This window comes from Megalops cyprinoides, chromosome 16 (genome assembly GCF_013368585.1).
Source record: "Megalops cyprinoides isolate fMegCyp1 chromosome 16, fMegCyp1.pri, whole genome shotgun sequence".
NCBI lineage: Eukaryota > Metazoa > Chordata > Actinopteri > Elopiformes > Megalopidae > Megalops > Megalops cyprinoides.
The window spans coordinates 29506763-29527486 of record NC_050598.1 but is presented as its reverse complement, the minus strand read 5'-3'; the positions used below and the strand labels follow the sequence as shown (position 1 = coordinate 29527486).

The window sequence follows — 20724 nt, the reverse complement described above, 5'->3', positions numbered from 1 at the left end:
AGAGAGGCCGAGAGATGGAGAGCCGCAGGTTGCATTTTTCATGAGCCTGCGCAGCGTATGGGGGGGGAGGGTAATTTTACCAGCTAGCAGAGCCGTATGGGGAAGGAATCACAGTGGGCTGTGGAAATGAGGACCTCTTTTCCAGGTTTTTTCTCTCACTCACGGTAACTGTGTGGGAGTTTATGGATCTGCTGTGAGCTGTGGGGAGCGAATCAGTTGTCAGAGCTCCGCTGCTGTTCGAGGTGGGAAGGTTTCTGTCCCAGAGCCCGTGCGGGATTGTCTCCTGTGCCATGCACAGGATCTGCCTATCTCTGAGTGGGAGGGAGGCCCCAACCTAGCTCACCACTCTCACCTTCTCACCTTCTGCAGGGAAGGGCAATAACTCTGAAGCACCATGCATCTTTCGGATTAACTGAGTGTCAGGGTGGGTCGATAGGACTGGCTGCTCTGTGCCTCCGAACTCCAGACAGGGGACATGGCACCATTAGTGTGATGTGCGAAAGATATTAATCCAGGAGAGTGGGTGGGAGTACCGAGTGTAGGTGTGGTAGTGGGGGTGTGGGAGGGTGGTGGGGAGAAGACATGAGCAATACGCCAAAACCGATTATTTCTGTGTCATGAAACACCTCCTTCCCCAGGATCCCAGCTGTGGCCTAGCTCTGTCCTGTATGTGCGTGGGAGGGTGAGAGTCAGGGGTGAGGGGGCGATCTTATTAACAGTTGGCAGGGCGACAGCCCCTGGTTATTAGGGTTAGAGTTTGTTATGCTGTTAGGTGGTTAAATTCTGCATCATTTCAGTTCAATCCTGTGTGCTTTTACATCGTTATGTCAAACGAGCTTTAACCCTTTGAGTTCCAAAAAGTGTCCCCATCCCCTTCCTTCCCTCTTCCCTGTGCCGTCTCTGCCAGCAGCTGCAGACCTCCTCGGCCCTGCCTCACCAATCTGCCATTGGGCCAGAATGCAGCGTATTGTAATTATAATGCATTTTACATCAATGGCATGGTCATTCCACTGTGTGACAGTGTGTGTGCGTGTGTGTGTGTGTGTACGCGCGTTTGATGATGATTGAATCCTCGTATCATGTCCAAGAGAAGTCAGAAATTATCAATAAATGCACTGCTGGAGTACCTCTGTCAATAGACTTGCAGAGTGAATTATTCTCTCTGATCTCTGAAACACTCTTAAAGCTCCTGTGGCCTGGGAATAAGAACAGATTCTGATTTCTCATGAAAAAAGGAATTTAAATGTCTGAGGGACTATGATAGGTTCAATAAAGACTAATAAGTAATAAAGCCAGTCTGGTAACCATTCATTTTTTAAGGTAACTAAATTGAGAGCAGATTCCCATAGAATTTAATATTAGAAATTAATAATTAATCTGGTGGCTGTCTGCACCGGGTGCTTGGAAGAACTGTCATCTGCAGCCTGTGATGATGTCATATATTTGCCCCGCCCATCCCTCTGCTCTGATGGACATCCATACCGGTCCAACAGCTTGAAATTGCTGCTCTGCCAAAAAGGACCAGAGCGGGAGAGAAATGATTGATCTTCCCAACCGCACAACAGCTGCTATAAAGAGCAGTGCTGCTGTTTACACGCTTTCTTATAAAATGTTATGTAGCCATTATAGCTCCTGCAAAATATCTGCATAATGCATTATGACACCTCCAGAGAGCCCCTTTACACTTAACCTTAATCAATGCTTAACATTAACAAGGGCAGTAATACATTGGGCTAATGGTGCAATGGAAGCAGGCCTATCGCACAGGTCTACGCTGTCGATGGTACTGTATATTGACTGCCTAAAAATGTCTTCCCCATACAAAAAATTTATATGTTGAGAATTTATTTTAGAGAATGTTTTTTTTCTTTCTTCTTTCCAATCAATATGTTAAAAATATGTAAATTATCACAGTTTTGGTATATTGAAATATATTTCTGCTTTGCATTAAATATATTTTAAATGTGTTTGCAATGTACTCTTTGGCTGAGCAACATATTTCTCAGTATATCTCAATGCATTTCATTTTCATATGTCTTTCAATTAGGATGGTTACAGACTTCAATCAGCCCCTATTTATGCTGACAGTCATCGAACTTAAAACGTAATTAGACCTGTCCTTGGATGTTGGAAATTTCAAACGCATTTAAAGCCGGTAAACAATAGCATCTCTGCTTGGTTTCCGTGCGCTATCCTCTCGCAACACCCAAAGCCTGCAGGAGGGAACACTCAACGGGTGCGAGGTAAAGCCTTGAGTTACTGCTAAATGAACGGACCAAAACTCGGGAACAAAAGGAGAGCCGTCTTTGGACACGCGGAAGGGAAAGACGTGTCTCGTAAGTATGCAAATGTGCGAGAGGCACTTAAGGCCCCCTCTCAAGGCTAAAGCAGCCCTTTATTAGGCTCCTGATGACAGCACTGATTTATTCTCTCCCTTTTATTCTCTTCTGTTAGAGGAACAGAGGAACATCTTAAAATGCTGCTCTACAGACTACCCCCAGCACAAGGACAAAGCAGGGCAGGGCTCTGCCTTCTTATCTCTCAGTGTTTCAGTGAAACGGACACACGCTCTTAATCCTTTCAGCTGTATCCCTATGTGTGTGTGCGTGACTGTGTGTGTGTGTGTGTGTGCGCACATGCACGGGTGTGTGTGTGCGTGTCTGTGTGTGTCTGTGTATGTGTGAATGTGTGTGAGTGTGTGTGTGCATCTGTGTGTGTGCGTGACTGTGTGTGTGTGTGTGTGTGTGTGTGTGTGTGTGTGTGTGTGTGTGTGTGTGTGTGTGCGCGTGACTGTGTGTGTGTGTATGTGTGTGTGTGTTTGTGTGTGCGCACATGCACGGGTGTGTGTATGCATGTCTGTGTGTGTGTGTGTGGGTGTGTGTGTGTGTGTGTGTGTGTGTGTGTGAATGTGTGTATGTGTGAGTGTGTGTGTGTGCATCTGTGTGTGTGTGTTTGTGTATGTATGAGTGTGTGTGTGAGTGTGTCTGTATGTGTGCGTGCGTGTGTGTGTGTGTGTTTGTGTATGTATGAGTGTGTGTGTGAGTGTGTCTGTATGTGTGTGCGCGCGTGTGTGTGAATGTGTGTATGTGTGAGTGTGTATCAGTACTCTTTTTTTTTAGGGACATCTTAGGACAATGACACTAAGTACATCTATACCATCCTTTATATAGCATGGTGCCCCTGTTATAGGAAACAGTGGACGCTCACATGGGGCAGGTGAGGGGGGAGGAACAGTGGTCAGAAGCACTGGCTTAAATGGAGGGTAAATCATCTTTAGAATCAACCACCTTCAGCAGCCCAAACGCCGACACGTTCAAAAACAAAAGAGGTCGAGAACTTTTAGCACTCAAAGGGTTAAAGAAGGTGACTTTGGTTATGACTTATTCAAATTTTAGCTTGGTTAAACAGATAAGGTCAATAGAACTTATACAATGATAAGAACAAGCAAAACAGACCAAAACACCAGTCCCTTTAACTTTTAAAGACTTTCTGGTTGTTACTGTGTTACTTAAGAGTTTTAGTTACTTGTATTTGTTTTGTTGTTGGTTGTCATTTTGCACTGTGCGTTTAAATATTAAGCATAGTTACTGAGATCCACAAGAGCAAAACAAAAGACACAGTCAAAAAAGCACCCCAATCAAATTTTCTATTTACAGACAGGTATTGAGATGCACGTTGTTAGCAGGTTACTTGAGGGTTATGTTAGGGTTATTTGAAGAGTTAAACTCTGAAGAGGTGCAGCGCCTGTTTTGGGTGTAGGGAAGTATGGTTCCCCTTTTTATCAGCTGCCAATGAGACGGCCTCGCCCACATAGAATTTATCCTTTTTTTAGGGGGTGGGTGGAGATGGAGGGGGTGTGGGTGCTTGATGGTGTTAGAGGGTGAAGTGGGTGGAGCTGAGGTCTGGATGACACCTGTAGCAGTCTGAGGATCGCACAGTTTTCCAGAATGCTCTGTGAAGTGTGAGGGTGTGCCATATAGATAGATGCTGTTTGTCCATATAGCGCTGTGTGCTTCAGTGTGTTGATTGACATTAGCTGTGTGCTTCAGTGTGTTGATTGACATTAGCTGTGTGCTTCAGGGCTGCGTTGTTTGCGCTCGGCTGTGTTAAAGTGCCGTGAGCCGCTGCAGCTGGAATGGGGAGTCACATCATGTGACAAATCATGTGACTTCATGAATGACCAATCAGCTCGTTCCCCGCCTCTGTGGAGGGGGAGGGGACGGGGATGGGCGGCACTGCACCTCTTCCAGAGAGTCGTTAACTTAATTAAGGGGTTAAGCCATTAATTAATTGATTTTTATTACCTTTGTCGAGTAGCCATTCGTCAACTACCCGACCAAGTCTGTATGGGATTCTTTGCCTAGCAATAGCCAGCCGTTCGATAATGTTCCCTTTAAAGAATTTGGAAAGACAGATTCAACAGGTTAAAATCTGGAAGTTCAAAGGTTAAAGAAAGGTTAGAGAAAGGGCAACAGGTCAGTTTATCAGGTTAGGTACTTTAAATCAGCTTTAGGTTGAAAGATAGTTCTTTTTGTGGACTAGTTTTAATAGTTAGAACGTTAACAGTAAGCTAGTTACTATAGGTTTAAGTTGCTTTTTATGAGATGTTAAGTTAAACATATTTATGTATAATTTAGAAATAGCATATTTACATTGGTTTAATAATACACCTGATTTAAGAGGAGAAGAGAACAATAATAGAAGCAGCAAATGTATTCAGTAACACTGTAAACATGCTTGTAAAATGAAAACTGTAGTCAAATCACTTGTGACAATAAACAATCATTTAGCAATGGCATCAACGTCTAAACAGCAGTGCAGAACAGTAGTACATTCATTTAAATGAGCAACACATCAGAACAGAACATGGTTTCATATGCAGGAATAGAGCAAGCATACACACATTTTCAACTCAGACCGGGAAGACATTTTCTGCGTTAGCGCCCGTTCAACAGAGCCTTCGTTACAGCTGTACTAATGTTTTATGTTTTTTTTTCCCCCCCAATAAAAGTGTGGACCGGCAGATAGTGAGCGGAGTATCAGCAGCTGCACTGACTGTGTGACACAATCAAACACACACATTGTGGGCCTCACACACTGGAAAAGTGGTTAAGGAACTGTGTTTGTGATCACCAGGCTGCGAGTTCAAATCCAATGTGGAGCACAGCTGCTGCACCCTTGAATGAAGCACATACCCTTGCATACCCCAATCTGACCATTCAGTTGTATGAGTGGATAATATGCAAAAGTAATAAGTAGTAAGCTTTGAAAATTGCCTAAGTAGGAGCACCTGCAAAGCATTAAAGTAGTGATGCCCAGCCCATATACTGTTGCAGTCCAGTAATAATGCTTTCAATGTAATGCAACGCAAAGTTGAGTTTTCATTGAGAACCGTCATTCAGAGACTCTGCCGATTCGTCTCAGCACTGGACACATCTGGTAAGAGAATCATCTGGTGCTTAGAAAAACATTTTCTATTCTTAATGCTGTCCCCTCCACCTCTGCACTGTACAGCTATATATAACTGGCTCTCTGCACTGCAAGCCTCCCCTGAGAAACACAGTACACGTGTGTACAGAGACGAACGAGTCCAATGCGCCTGATCTGGGATCAGAGGGGAGGAAAGGAGTGGATACCAGCTAACTAAAAGAGACAGCGGGTCGTGGTGTACTGAGACACTACAGAAGAGCTGCAGCTGGCAGGGGGGTTGGGGGGGGGGCGAACGTGTGAGTGAGAGAGAGGTGAGATAGAGAAACAAGGTGAGAGTTGAGGAGAAAAAGGTAGAAGAAGGATGACAAAAGGGAGAAAAAGGACAGAGAGAGAGAAAGAATAAAGAGTGGAACAGTGAGGGTAGGATAGAAAGAGAGGCTGGTCAGCACACAGGGAGGTAGTTCACAGCAGGTCACATGGGATCGGTCCCGGCCGCACTTCAGAAGACAGGACTTTGCAATGCGGCTGCAACATTTACAGAGCTGCACCCAGGAGCTCTCCCTGCCAGCATAGCTCCTGGGGCCGCTTTAGTCTGTGTCCTGTAAGAGGCACAGCTACACATTACCAATGAAACAGCAGCAGTGAAGGAGACACTGGGAGGCAGATGGACCTTTTCAGCTTCTCTCCCCTGACACAGCACAGTCCCGGGTCTCCCGCTTACACAGGAACACCGTAACGGCGGCTGAGGACGAGAGTTTCTGAAGGCTGTCCCGCCTCGCGATTCTCTCCCGCACCCATCTGCTGCTCTTCCCCAACAGAACCTCTCTATTAATGTCTGAATCAGCAGGACGAACGGCCGGACACCTGCTCACAGACACCACAAACTGCCCGGTCTTTTCAGGGTCCGGTCTTTTTTGTACCTCAGCCTCTAATTTGTTAAACTCAGCCATCGCCCGGGAGACCTCTTTCTCTGGGAACAATGCGAAACACATCTCATTAACTTCTCTTCTGAGGTGCAAGGCAGTCTGGGAAGGTGTGAGAAGGCAGTCAGACAGGGGCGGCAGTGTGGCAGAGTGGCTGAGACACTTTGGCAGGGACCTGGGAGAGTGCAGGAGTGAGGCCCGGGTGGGTCTCTGCCTCTGCCACCTTCAGCAAGGGTCCCAGCCTCCATTCCACCGGCGCGCATCCAGCTGTTCGCCTGGATAACACGCTAAATGCGACTAACGCCAGTCACCGCTGACGAGGGCGTCTGCCGGGGCGTGTAAATAACGCGATGGATAAAACAACAGAAGGCAGTGCGCTGCAGAGTAAATGCTTTAATTAGATTACAATTAGGAGATTAAAAGTTTGTCCCCCCGAGCGAAGCGGGCGATGCCTTCCATTACCACCTCGAATAATGACTCCCTCGGTCCTGCTGGCACTGGGGGAAGGCAGGGATTTGGGGGCTTAGCGGTGCGCTTTATTTCCCCACGGAGCCAACAGGTGTCGGCCTAATTGGGAGAGGAGGCAGACGGAGCCGCTCGTAAACACTCCGGAGCGGTGCATGCTGGGAGGACGAGGACAAACTCAGAACCGGCGGCGCTGTCACCGTCGATGAAGGACGGGCGTGAACGCGAACCGCCACCATCATCACCATCAACAACGATGACGGGGAGAAATCCCCCGTGCTCTGTTCTTGTTTGCCGAGTCATATCGGAAAACGGGTCATTGCCCGAGCAAGCCGAAGAAAAAGCGAAGCCGGCGCAAAGAGTGGGCCCCTGGGATGAACGCATTATTGCACAGAAGGGAAAGTGTCACGGTCTCTGCAGAAACCCCCCACCCCCCCACCCCACCCCCCAGCCCAGACCGGCCCCCGTGTGCAGCGTGACTCGGGATTGTCACTCTCGGCAGCACATGTAGCATGAAGGCCCACACGCCTGCCAATGGGAAAGCTCCTAGAGCGAGCGAATGGGGGAGGCTGATAAGTGGGGCGCTTTCCATTTCCGCTCTGATCCCCCCGTTTGGACGCCTATAATGGCTGCTGTGCCCTTGAGTTCCGCCGTGCACGACTCGAGCCTGTTCCTCAGCCTCGCCCCTCCCTTGATCCTTTCGGAGACTCCTGTACCGTACCCCTCAAACAGCGTCCCTCCCAGGGGTGCTCCCAGCTCTAATGGGCCTTTAATGACAAACCCCCCCACGCCCACCGCCCGCTACGCGCTCCTCAGAGCGTCAAAGTCACATTACACCTTTTCGTCTGTTTTCCCTGGACAAGGACACAGCCCGACACACCCCAGCGCCCATCCGCCAAGCCCTGATCACGCCGATCCTCGACTGCATCTACACCCCTCCTATAAACTCATTTAAACGCTCTTACCCAAGGTGACTCAGAGCTTCAGCATATGTAGCACAGAACTGAAAGTCAGCAGTAATAGCAAGACCAGCACATCCAGACCACACCCAGCTAAAGGACAGACACGGAGATTCTACCTACTTCCCAGGCTCAGATTCACAAGTGCCATCTTCCACACCTTCAGAGGGGGTGCACTTGCAATCTACCAGTGGCACGAAACATCATCTCTTCAGAAGAACTTAATAAATACTATGTAGACACTGGCATATAAGGAGACAACTGGGGGTGCACTAAGGTCTGCCTCGGGGTGCAATGCACCCCTAAGCACACCCAAAGCACCAGCCCTGATGAGCATTATGCCATCGGAGTGTACAACACTGACACTGAGAGCACATACAGCATATCAGCCGTTTTCAGATGCAGCAATGCCAGAGACTAAGGCTCATCTCTGCCTCCCAAACCTGTGTACAGTGCTGGTCTCTGGTTCATACCATGTTCATCCCCCACACATAGTGCCCATTGGCTCCCCTAAAAAAACAAAACATGATGGAAATTCATTAGATGCGCTCACTGTCAGGCTCCCATTACTTTTAAAGAGACAATACAGCACATGGTGCTAACACACGCAATAACGCCGCGTCTGAGGACGGTCCCCATAGACGCAGCATTCGGCTGGGTTGCAGCATTCGGCTCGCAGGGGGGAAAGGCCCAGGAAGGAGCTGAGCTGTGGGAACGGCACTAAGCCTGCCGCCGAAGGGAGAGGCAAAGCTGACCTCCTTTCCCTTCACCGTGCCTCTCCTCTTTCTTCCCCACGGTGTCTCTCATCCGACCCAGAGATTAAGGGGCTCCGGAGCGCCGAAAACTGCTTTCAAGTCCCCCTGCTGGCAGCTGGCCTGTACTGCAGCTCCCTCACAGAGACAAAGAGATGTTCACTGCGGAAACTGAGCGCAGCCAAATCACGAGGGCTGTGCTGGCGAGGCAGCGGAGATGCCCTGCAGAATCACCTCTGGGAGCACATATTTATCTCTCTCTCTCTCTCTCTAATCTCTCGTTAGTCTCTCTCTCTCTCTGACTTCCTCCTTTCCTCCCTCTCTCCCCCCCAGAGCCACCCTGTGACACTCTTTTTGTCTTTTCTCATGTTTTCCACCTACACAGATAAATATTCAGATGCAGCGGGTGTGGGGTGGGGGTGGAGCGAGCGTGGGGTGGGTTGGGGAGGGGGTACTCGCCGACTTGCTGAGACAAGTGGGAGAGTCTGGGGGGGGGGGGGGGGGGGGGGGTGTCATGCAAAAGAGGGGAACCAGAGCATGCAAACTGGTGAAGGGGAGTGTTAACAGACTGAGAAATTAAAGCCTGAACCACAGGAGCAGAGCAGAGAGGGGAAAGAAAGGGGCACAGCTATATACTGCATACATATATATATATATATATATATATATATATATATATATATATATAGAAAGAGAGAAAGATGAGAAAAAGAGAGAGAAATAAAGAGAAAGAGAGAGGAAGAAGAGACAGAGGCAGACTGAGTGTGAGAGCTGGGGAGGAAGATTCTACACAACAGAGGAAAATAAAGCAGGATGTGTACATGTGTGGGTGCATGTATTTGTGTGTGTGTGTGTGTGTGTGTGTGTGTGTGTGTGTGCGCGCGTGCGCATTCAAACATTCATAGGTGTATACAGTGGAGTGAATAAGCTGAATGCTGTCCAAGGTCCTGAATCACATGGTCTCTGACCAAGGTCCTGAAAAGCACATGCTGTTGGTTCCACACACCCTTCCCTTACTGACGTTAGAGGGAGCTGTGCAGACAGCCTGGGGACATTTCTGCCTTCTGTCCCCCTGCCTTGCACACTGTGTGTGTGTGTGTGTGTGTGTGTGTGTGTGTGTGTGGTTGGGGGGCTGAAGCAACAGCAGCCTGATAGTTTTCCTCCTATTTCATGGGGGGCTGTGGGGGGGTGTGTGTGGAAAATAGATTGTGGAGGCGTCTGATTGCTGATTATGGTATAGCCCGTGTCTGTCTCGGTCAGAGTGCCTGGCTATGAGGCTGCAAATAAGATAATAATATCCATGCTATGGGAAATTAAATGCATGCTGACAATGTAAATGTCACAGCATGCGGTAATAATCTGCTGCCTCTTCTTCCCATTGAATGGGTCTCCCAGCCCCAACATACAGTCAATAAATGTGCTGATCTCATTCCTTTATTGTCCTCAAAGGCCAAATTAGATTCGCAGGGACTGATTCCGGCGAGAGCCCGAGCTTTCAGGACCCTCTCCCACCCTACGGAGCTGGGCGGAACTGGCATTAAATTTAACATCCAAAAGGAGAGAACAGTAGCAGCAGAGAGATGAGAAGAAGAGAAGGAAGGAGAAAGGGAGAGGGAGGAGAGGAAGACAGGGGAGGAGAGGGAGGGAGAAAGGGAGAGGGAGGAGAGGAAGACAGGGGAGGAGAGGAAGACAGGGGAGGAGAGGGAGGGAGAAAGGGAGAGGGAGGAGAGGAAGACAGGGGAGGAGAGGGAGGGAGAAAGGGAGAGGGAGGAGAGGAAGACAGGGGAAGAGAGGGAGGGAGAAAGGGATAGGGGAGGAGAGGGAGGGAGAAAGGGATAGGGAGGAGAGGAAGACAGGGGAGGAGAGGGAGGGAGAAAGGGAGAGGGAGGAGAGGAAGACAGGGGAGGAGAGGGAGGGAGAAAGGGAGAGTGGGAAGACTGAGATCAAAATGGAGAGAAAGAGAGAGAAAAAAAGGAGAAAGGTAAAGAAGCAGGGAGGAAGAGGAGGAGTAGATAGGCACGTGGAGGCAAGAGATAAACAGAGAATGAAGCAGAGAGAGAGAGACCATAGAGACCCCTAGAGAGACCAGCTGTGTGTTCAGTGTCATGTTTAATAGAACTACAAAGTGTCTGTATGTGCGTGTGTGCATGTGTGGTTGTGTGTGTTTGTCTGTCTGCATGTGGAGGTGAGGGTGGGGAGTGGACAGCGTCATAATTATGCTGTGTTATGTTTGGCCCACTTTGTGAATTTTCATTCCAGGAAGACACGCTCTTACACCGCAGCTATACTGGTTATACTTAGACATTTAGACTGCTGTTACATCCCCAAACTACGCCAATCAACACAACGAGAATCCGCAAATCGAATTAATTATGCCCACGTTAATTGAGTGCACAGTAAACCTCTTTCACCCGAGAATGGTTGGAAGGCAGGGTCAGCAGTTCATCTAGGGGAAAAAAAGTCACCAAATGTCTCATAAGGCCCCCAAGCTTCTTTCCAATGAATAATAAACAAGACATCGGGCTGTAAATCAGGACTGATAGCAATTACAGCTTGCATTAGGAGATACAGTCTTGTCTCTCCTAATTCATGAGGCTTGAATCAATTGGCAGTGGTGACATGGGTGACATTTTTATTGCGGAAGTCTGCTGCCCAGCCAATAACTTAGTTCCTTAGTTCCAAAGCCTATAGGGGACATGTGACACAGTTTACTGTGAGAGCTGGCTTTTTTCTGACACTTTATATCCTCCCTGTCTGTGTGATGGGGCTGGCAGACCTTTTACAGGACAAAGTACGGCCTCTCAGACCGAGATCGGGCCTCTGACAAACGCCTTATCAAAGGTCTCCTATCAGAGACATAGTCTTTCTAATCTCCTTAGTCCCTAATCTCTCTGTCTCTCTTCTGAAGTTCCCTTGTACACAGTCTCCCCTGTCATCTCTCCATCCTCTGCCAGCTCATCTTTTTGTTCCCTTTTCTAGGGCAATCATTTCCCTTCTTTCCTGTGTCCACTCCACCTGTTCCCCATTTAAGACAGAGCTGCAGGCCCCTCTCTGGTCACAGCTCTGCCTGTGTATCTGGCAGCTCCTCGAGGGACCCAGCCCCATTCACTGATTCCTCGGGCAACGGACCACTCCAAAGATCTGCCCTCTCTTCCTCCCTCAGACGACAGCAGCGATCCATCCTTTTCCTTTTCCCAGCATTGCTGCTTCTTCTCTAAGTCACCAATCAGAACCATCATGAAGGAGTTCTGTCAACCACTTAACCCTTGAGTTCCCGAGAGGCTCACTCACAGGATGAGCCTTCCAGCCCATGGCAAGTGTGAGTCTGGGCTGTGACACAATGTGACAATGACTGGTAGTCCACAGCAGTGGACCATTATTGGCTCTGTTCTCCCTGGGTAGGGTGGGACACACTGGCCAAAGACCCCTCATAGCACCACCAGCGAGAGATGCACCTATCCTCCAATCAACGCTCACTCGGTTGTGATGCACTGTGGGACTTGTAGTATGAAAAAAAGTCATTGCTTGTATGCAAGGGGGTCAAATGATTGCACTTGCTTCAGTGCTCTTGTGTTGATGAAGAGGGGTAAAAAAGTGGGGAAAACAGGAACGCTTCAAACGTGAACAAAACATCCACGCATCACTTCACTGGTGCTTGTACTCGCTGCTATTTTGAAACCAAGACAGACCGGTCCTCCCTTCGGTCTGATTCATCCCTGAGTGACGTGAATCTGGGCAAAATTCGGCAGAATTGGATTAGCTGAATATGTCCATTTCAAGCGCCGCTCACAGCCTGTAATTCACCCATTGGATGTCGATAAGGAGCCCCATTAACTACTTAAGGGACCTTCCCCGGCGACTGCATAGCACTGAACGCAATGACAGCGCTTGAAGGGCTCTCTCCATTGATCATGGTCATAATGACTTCCCTCCAAGAATAGAATGGGTGCGTTTCGCATGTCGCCAGAGAGAAAGTGTTTTTTCGATTTTTCAAAAGGGCACAGAGCTTGAGTCCCCCCCACCCCCCCCCCCCCCCCCCCTCCATGTGCCATATCCTCACCTTGCTCCTGTATTTGTCTTTGCCCACAGTAAGCCCTGGTGGACTGCTAGCGTGAGAGCCTTTGGTAGGGGCAGTGATCACTAATGTGGGATAGACAGATATTAAGAGCTTGTAGTGGTGTCATGTTGACGAATGCCCATGTTAGGAACAAGGAGATGCTGGGAACTTTGTGCTTCGGAACCCCTCTGCAACATATCCACAATCTATATGCAACTCTGTCCATTCTGTAAAAATAAAATAAAAAAGTAAAAGAAAAACAGTCCACGGTGCTGTCTGTAGTCTGTTCTGACATGCCAGCTCACTTAAGTTCATAAAAGCCCCCTTCATGCTCGACTCTCCCTCCTGCTTCTCCCACCCCAGCGGAGCTCTACTCTCCTCAAATGCCACAACTCAACGGCTGTTTCCCTTTGAAAGGCAGCAGACGAGGAACCTTCAAAGCAGTCTTGATTTTAGTAATCATGTACCACCACACACATAAATGAATTAAGCTAATCCTCTCACGCACAAAAGTGCTAAACTAACAAACAGAAATCAAAGAGGTAGTAAGAAGAGGCTTCGCAAAAAAAAGAGAAAAAAAAGAGCGAATGGAATTAATGAGCCGCTGCATTCATGCAAAAAATACGGTACATTACGTCCACAACAGCCATTTTGTGACGCTGTACAATAGCTGCTCATAGTTATTCCTTGCATGATCATTAGTGGTGTGTCCCAGATATATTGCAGCAAGAAGGGATTTACAGTTCAATGGACTAAAGCAGCGGACCAGAGATTCTGCCACAGACATCAACTGTCAACAGCTCATCAACAGGGCAACACTGCATTGGCTTATATGGGAGTCTTGTCCAATTTTAATGGTGCAGTCTTCTGTCCTCTGGTGGGATCGTGATGGCCTAACCATGCCAACTAAACAAACACCAACACCAACACCAGCATCGTCATATAGCTTCAACTATCAAGCTGTTGCTGGACTGAAAGAGCTTGCTCCTGTCTATTCTGGATCTCCCCCTGAAGAGCATTTCAATCCACACAGAAAAATCCTCATGTAAACACATGACAAAGGTCACATAGCCTTAGATGTCAATGTCTTTTTTTATGGTGAAAAACTGTCAGAGGGGATCTCCAGGGTGTCTGGGAGTCAACACTGTCTTTAACTGGTCCTATTTCATGGGTTTTCTCCCAGCACCATGGAAAATATCTGGAGAAAGTGCGCACTGATGTCTATATTTCAGTCCGTATTTCAGACCTCTTGCTGAAACCTCTTGCCAGGGTAACCCCCTGGTAGGCGCTCTGAAGACTGATGGGTTCTGGATGAAACCTACAGGGCAGGATTATTGCAGAGACTGGGGCCGGGGGGGGGTACACACCACATGGCTCCTGAATCTCAGCACCAGGACATGCCTCCAGCCAGGAGAACCGGAACTCCATCTACAGCTCCACCTGTGGGGGGCCCAGGCTGGGATCTCTGAGACAGGAAAAACAAGACCTCTGCCTGTGTGTGGGGGGGGGCCCGCATGTGCTACAGCACAACAGGTGCTCCCCCAGATCCCGTACTCCGCACACCCCCGGCGGCGGAGGCCCCTGCGATTAGCGCTCCGCCTTCCAGAGGGGGGTGATGTGATAAATACAAAAAAAAAACCCGGGCATAAAATGAAATAGGCAGCCACCAGAAACGCAGAAAATGTCTTCCCTGCAGCCGGGGTGGAGAGAGCTGTGGGAAGTGTGAAATCTCTAAGGGCTCAGAATGGAAAGAGAGAGAGAGAGACTCAGTGATTTCTGGGATTTCACCGGAAGGAGACAGAGCCAGCCAGGAGAGCTAATGGAGGACAAGCCTGCACTGTGGAATGCTGAACCTTGCAGTAAACCATCGTTACATGCAGCTTGAAGATGCGATCTGTGATTTTATTGTTGTTGTATGTGATTATGAACTACACCTCAAACATTTCACTGCTGTTTTCCCTAATTTCTGCAGTATTTTAGTGTTAATCTATTTCATTTATAACATGAGAAGGCTTACATTGTTAGATAGCTAGACAATATGATGTCCAATATGTGATTTGCCAATTGGCAGACTAGCTGCCCAACTAGTGAACTAATTTGGTAACTCCTGGTAGTTTCTGCTCTTTTTATTTAGAAGAACAAGTTTAAGAAAGAACAGGTTAATCTGGCTAAATAATGCAGCTGGCTAATGAAGCTAGCAAATGCTGGAGGGTGGTACAGAAAAGAAGAACAGAGAGGTTATATTTGTTGCATCTCAATGTTTCAGTCCAGCTGGTATGGTGTATGGCCTGAACTGTTTTCGATATGGGCTACATTATATACATGGCATTCTTCCTTTTCCCTTAGCTGTCATCATTAGCAAGCATTTAACTAGGCATTGACCTTGAAGAAATTAAATCATATTAATTTCAAAATGGTCCATTACATAAATGAACTATACAGTGTTTAAAGGCTAAGACTGTTTACTACACTTGTTGTAGCATATTTTTGTGAAAATTTGCACAATTTGGCGTCATGGAGCGTTTCTGTTTTTAGGGGTTTATATGAAGAAATGTCTATACAATATGGCAAATACAGGTGAACCTGTGCTTCATATGGCAGATATAAGGGAACAGGTAATACATGGCCAGTTCAGATGCAAAAGCATGATGGCTGGTACAGGTTAGCAGGTGAGATCTGTCAGGTACAGGTGAGAAGGTGAGACATGACAGGTATAGGTGAAACGCTAAGGTTTCAGAGCAAACTGTGAGGTTCAGGTGTGGCAGGTACAGTTGTAATTACTGGCTGTGACAGGCGTGGATGGAGCGGTTGGTGTGGGAGACGTTGCCAGCTGGCACGTAGCCGTGTTTGGCTCAGCTGACCAGCTGGTAGTGCGCACACGCATGGATGCACGCACACACAAAGCCTGCTTTATGGGGGAACTGTGGTCTACAAGAGCTATTTTTACAGGCAAGCAGGAACTCAGCTACATACTCCTACACTCCTGCAAGGCTGTGGGAAGAACTCATTTTCAGCTGTCACAATTCCCCACCCTGCCCACAGCCAGCTGGCCTCTCCGATTGCTGTGAGAAAAGAAAAGAACTACTCCAACTTTTTTTTGCAGCGGTGTGTGTGTGTGTGTGTGTGTGTGTGTGTGTGTGTGTGCAGGCACGTGTTGGGGGAGTTGACTGAACTTGTCAGTCTGAATATAAGATGGTTTGTGCAAGGTTTATCAGTGGCGTCCATGTGCAAGCTCTAATAACGCATGCGCAGGACATTTTTGGAATGTGTTTAAAGGAAGTGACAAACTTCAAATGTTGCTCTGGGTACAACGAGATACGAATCAAGCGCTTGGATGGTGCAAAGTGTGTGCCCAAACTCTCATCCTGGACTGCTTTTTTTTCTGCTTTTGAACTGTCAGCCGGTTGAGCCCGAATTCTTGTACTCTGCACTTTCCCGGTCTCTGGTCAGGTGACTCAAAAAAGGGGGGCGTCTTGCCTCTCAGATAACATTCAGTGCAGTCTGAAGACTCTCTCTTTCCATGCCAGCTCTCTGAGCCTGTGAGCGCTAGAGCTTTCACAAGCTTCCCCTCAGTCCCCTTCACCCTCCGAACAATCCCCCTCCCCTCTGCCCCCTCCCTTGGCCCCCCCCCACCCCACTCCGGGATGACCCCACTCCTACCTGACGGGAAACGCTCGATGACGGGCTGGTTGTCCACCTGGAGTGTGGCGTTGCCCCCGCTGCGGGTGAATCGCACCACGTGGTACTTGCCGTCGCTCACCATGACGGCGCTCTCGTCGATGGTGATGTCGTCCGTTCCCACGTTGAAGATCACGCCGATCTTTCCCCGTTCCTGTGAGAGAGGAGAGAGGAGGAGCAAGGATGACCATCGTGTCTGAGACTGTGAGCGTACCGGTCACGTTTCTGATAAGCCTGTAATTTTACTTCTGTGCTGTACAGAAAAAGGAATTTCTCAAAATCCTGTAGAATGAGTTACTTTGGAGTGAAATAAATGAATGATAAGTATCAAACCTTCATAACAAAAATCAGAATTATAAAAAAATTACACAAGTTCTGGAGTATATCAACATTAAAGCTTCTGTAGTACCATTTGTTATGAAAACATCTAGGCTCTCACTGTTATTGCTTGTGCAAATGGGCTGTTCACTCATCCTTTGGTTATCATGAGATGAGTGAATGCTATTATGCTATCTGCTGGCTGTTTGATTAGTAATGCCTACATTAGTACATAAAAGGATTGGATGGAAGAAATGGATATAATTCATCACCCCCTGCTCTTAATCCACCTCCCCCTCCATCCCCCGCCCCCCCTCCCTCCACAAAGCTGTTAGTGCTGACAAGCTCCTGCTGCTTTCGGTTGATTACAGACCACCCCTACACCCCCCCCCCCCCCCACCCCCTATGCCCACCCCACACGCCTCTCTCTCCCGCCCTTGGGCTGGGGAAAGGTCAAAGCCATTTACTGCGACAGCATCTCTGTGGGGCTGAGGCCGGGCTGAGGGAGATGCAGGACACTGACAGAGGAGAGAGAGAGAGGGGCAGCGAATGGGGGGGCGGGGGAGGGAGGGGGAGCAAATGGCAAGGTGATACACTGATGTACCGGCCTGGCAAATGACCCCTGACCCCTCTCCTCTCAGGAGGCGCTCCTGTGGCCGCAATGCCTCTGTCTGATCAGGCGTGTCCAAATGCAGCTGACAGAGTTCTGCTTTCTGGCTGACTCTGTCCAGAGGTTTTAACACACCTGTTTTTCCAGCCAGCCATTATTTAAATCCATCAATATAGCCCAGATAGCTTCTGTTGAATACACCGTTCACTTCAAGCACATGTTAAAGATTCATGGGTGAATATATATTTTGGGTAAAATCAGCAAAAAAGATACCGGGAGATGACTATAAGATTAGTTGAGTAAATACGTTCTGGATGAAAAATAAATTGTTATGTACAATAATTACAAATGTAATAATGTAGAGCTTCCAAAATCTACAACACTAAAATGTTCTGATAAATTGCTATTCTGTTCATGAAAATCCAGAATCTGATTTTTTCAGGATTGAAAAACTGTTATGATCATTACATAATTCTTTGTCTTACAGATATTATTGTTGTTTATATTCACACCATTTAAAACAACACCCATGGGCTAATGGCACAATCAGTGATTTTTCAGCCAATTACCAAACCAATTAATGCATAACCAATTTAAATGTGAAAATAATTAACATGTAACCAATTAAAATGTGCAGATAATTAATATCTAAACAATTTAAATGTGCAGATAATTAGGTAGCTGTAATGAAGAAAATAGATTATAATTTTGTTGAGGACAGTGTAGCTATATCCCTGCTATTTACAAAGACTGGCAAAATATTTTAGACCCCACACAGAGCTGGCACCTTGGTTTAATGTCTTGGGGTAGAAGAGTAGAAGCATTCAGAAACAGGAAAGAACTTTGTGTGCCTCTTCATGAAGCAAATAAATTCAAATCAAGGGAAATGAAAATGAATTAGAATATAATCTTTCACATTTGTTATTCACAATTTTCATAATTACACTCCAAGACAAGGGCGCCCCCTACTGGTAAAATGACACTTCCCCTTTCTTGATGAAAGGGCTATCAGAGGGTTGTCGCAGTTCTGGTTTGATGATCTGATTACTGATTGGGAGGGGGGGGGGGGCTGTTTTTAAAGGACATTTCTTCATCTTCAGGACCAGAATTTACCCCCTTAGGATAACATGTGAAAGAGGCAGAACACCCCGCAGAGAAAAACAATTACACTTGTCTCCCTCTATGTTTTCCTTTTTTTTCCATTTCAAAAATTAATTTAATCTTCCAGCACAGTCGTTTTCTTTGTAATATGAATACATAGCATTAAGGGGGAAAAATGCGCAGACAATTTAGAGATATTAACAGATAGATTAGTGTGAGTGTTCCGCAACATTAGGACATTCTGAAACCGGAATGTAATGACCCCATTAGGCCAGGAGGCCCTCGGGAATCTGTGCTTTTTAAAGGTGATTTCTACGTTGCGGTAATGACATTTTAATGGCTACTCCCTTAAGCTAAATATCTCTGTAAAAAAAGGCTTAATCTCCCTGGGGGTGAGCTGGATGGAGGTGCTGCCACGCCAGCACAATGAGGATGGATGGAAGGGGTGGAGAAAGGAGGGGTTGGGCAGGTAGCCTTGGTGAAAAAGGACGATCCTGAAACATTTAAACCGGGCAACTGAAAGGACCGCTCGGTCTCCGCGGTTAATATAACCGGAAGCCGACGATAATTCAATCGCCCGTTCGAAGGTCCTCATTTTTCATCCAGTGGGTCAGCCAGACGTGTACCGTACATGGTCTAGACACAAGCTGGGGGTACAACGCAAAGCACATTCAATCCAGGTTTCGGATAATAACCCGATAATAACAGTCTGATTATGAGCCAAAGCGCGTACAGCCACTTACTGCCTGGTGAGGCTATGCATTCTTTCTCTGAACACCTCTCCCAGATGCTGGCATCTTCCCATCACAGTGTCTGTGTGAGCAGCGTATTCTTTAAAGCCTGTCCATATCTCATACCCTATAGACTGATCTCCTTTCAATAAGTGTGAGCTCAAATGTCAGGGTTTCATGATGATACACAAAGAGGATGTCAAAAAATAGGCAAAACTTTGACATCATAAAAAGATGCTGTGAGGTACACACAGCACAGCACACACCACCCCCCCCCCCCCCCCCCCCCCCCCAACACACACACACACACACACACACACACACACACACATACACACACACACAGACCCACCCACCAACCCCCCCCCCCCAACACACACACACACACACACGCACACATACATGTGAATGTATATAAGACATTCATGCACCAGTATGGGTACACATCAGTCTGCACTAGCTGCATTTGGAAAAGCACATTCTTCAACCATGCAAAATGAAATAAGGAATAAATCTTGTCAGTTGATCTGTCTTTTCAAAATGTGCAGATGTGCTGTGGGTGACGACGCCTGTTTGCAACTCTAACTGTTATGCCACATTACAACATCACATTGAAGACTCGCTGCACCATAATAATGATAATAATTAATAATTCAGCTCTCATGTCCTAAAAATGCAAAGTAGCAAGGTGAATCACTTTAGCAGACATAAATATCATGTAAAAAAATGCAAGCCAAGTTAGTTGCCCTAGATAAGGGCGTCTGCCAAGCAAATCAATAATGTAATACAATCTGTTGGGCAAAGCTGTAAAATTCACTTGAGTCTAATCCAGCCCTGTGTTTTTGGAACACACCTCTGAATGTTTAAGAAGAGAATGTCTGTCTCCATTAGGAACTGGCTGTCTCAGCTCAATCGCACTCACAGTGGTGGTAGCAGTGGGATGGCTTACGTAGTCGAAAGCACACTGATCGAGTCATTAAATCATGACCTTGTAGCCGGGCATATAACAGCCAGCACCACAGACAGATAGTGAATGTGAATGAAGCTAACCTTAGCGAGAACTGGGCTATCAATTAGGCCTCTCCCAGGCCAGGCCGCTTGGACCGAGGGATCCGAATGAGTGAGAGAAACCTTGGAGATCTACAGGGCCTTGAGGTGCTCAGAGATCAAAGCCTCCTGTCTCGCACTCGGTCTTCGTTTGAAGATGTCAGGATGTGTGCGTGTGTGTTTTTTTCATCCCCTTGTATAATCAATTGGAAAAAAAAGGAGAGAAAATGGAATATAGCAGGCCGTGGGGAGTTCAGTTTCGAAGTGTTCGAAGCAGAGAGCTCCATCAATAACACTGGCAGCCCTACCCACCCACACACACACACACACACACACACACACACACAAACACACACACACACACACACACACACACAAACACACACACACACACAAACACACACACACACACACACACACACACACACACACACACACACACACACACACACAGCACACACACACACACACACACGCCTGCCCACCGCTGCTAAAGAGTGTGAGCCAGACAATAGGTGAACTCTGAATAGCAGCGCGCCCCTGAAGCTTGTGAGGACTAAATTAGCACTGACGGGACGTCTGATCAGGTACGGCGAGTTTCCGTGGCGTAAAGACTCGGAAAACAGCGGGTTGAAAAGAGCGGCCAATCACTG

General features: G+C 47.4%; 1 protein-coding gene across 25 annotated transcripts in view; it reads right to left on the bottom strand.

Annotated features, from left to right (window-relative positions):
* The window catches only part of nrxn2b (neurexin 2b), a 618578-nt gene that overhangs the window by 29297 nt on the left and 568557 nt on the right, over positions 1–20724 (bottom strand). For 18 of the 25 annotated variants that reach the window (XM_036547806.1, XM_036547808.1, XM_036547817.1 and 15 more), the window contains 2 exons: positions 16247–16418; positions 4305–4391 (listed from right to left, as the gene is read on the bottom strand). In XM_036547806.1, coding sequence (XP_036403699.1) covers positions 4305–4391; positions 16247–16418 — 259 coding nt within the window. The remainder of the gene's footprint in view (positions 1–4304; positions 4392–16246; positions 16419–20724) is intronic. The other 7 variants (XM_036547815.1, XM_036547821.1, XM_036547816.1 and 4 more) reach the window with 1 other exon arrangement.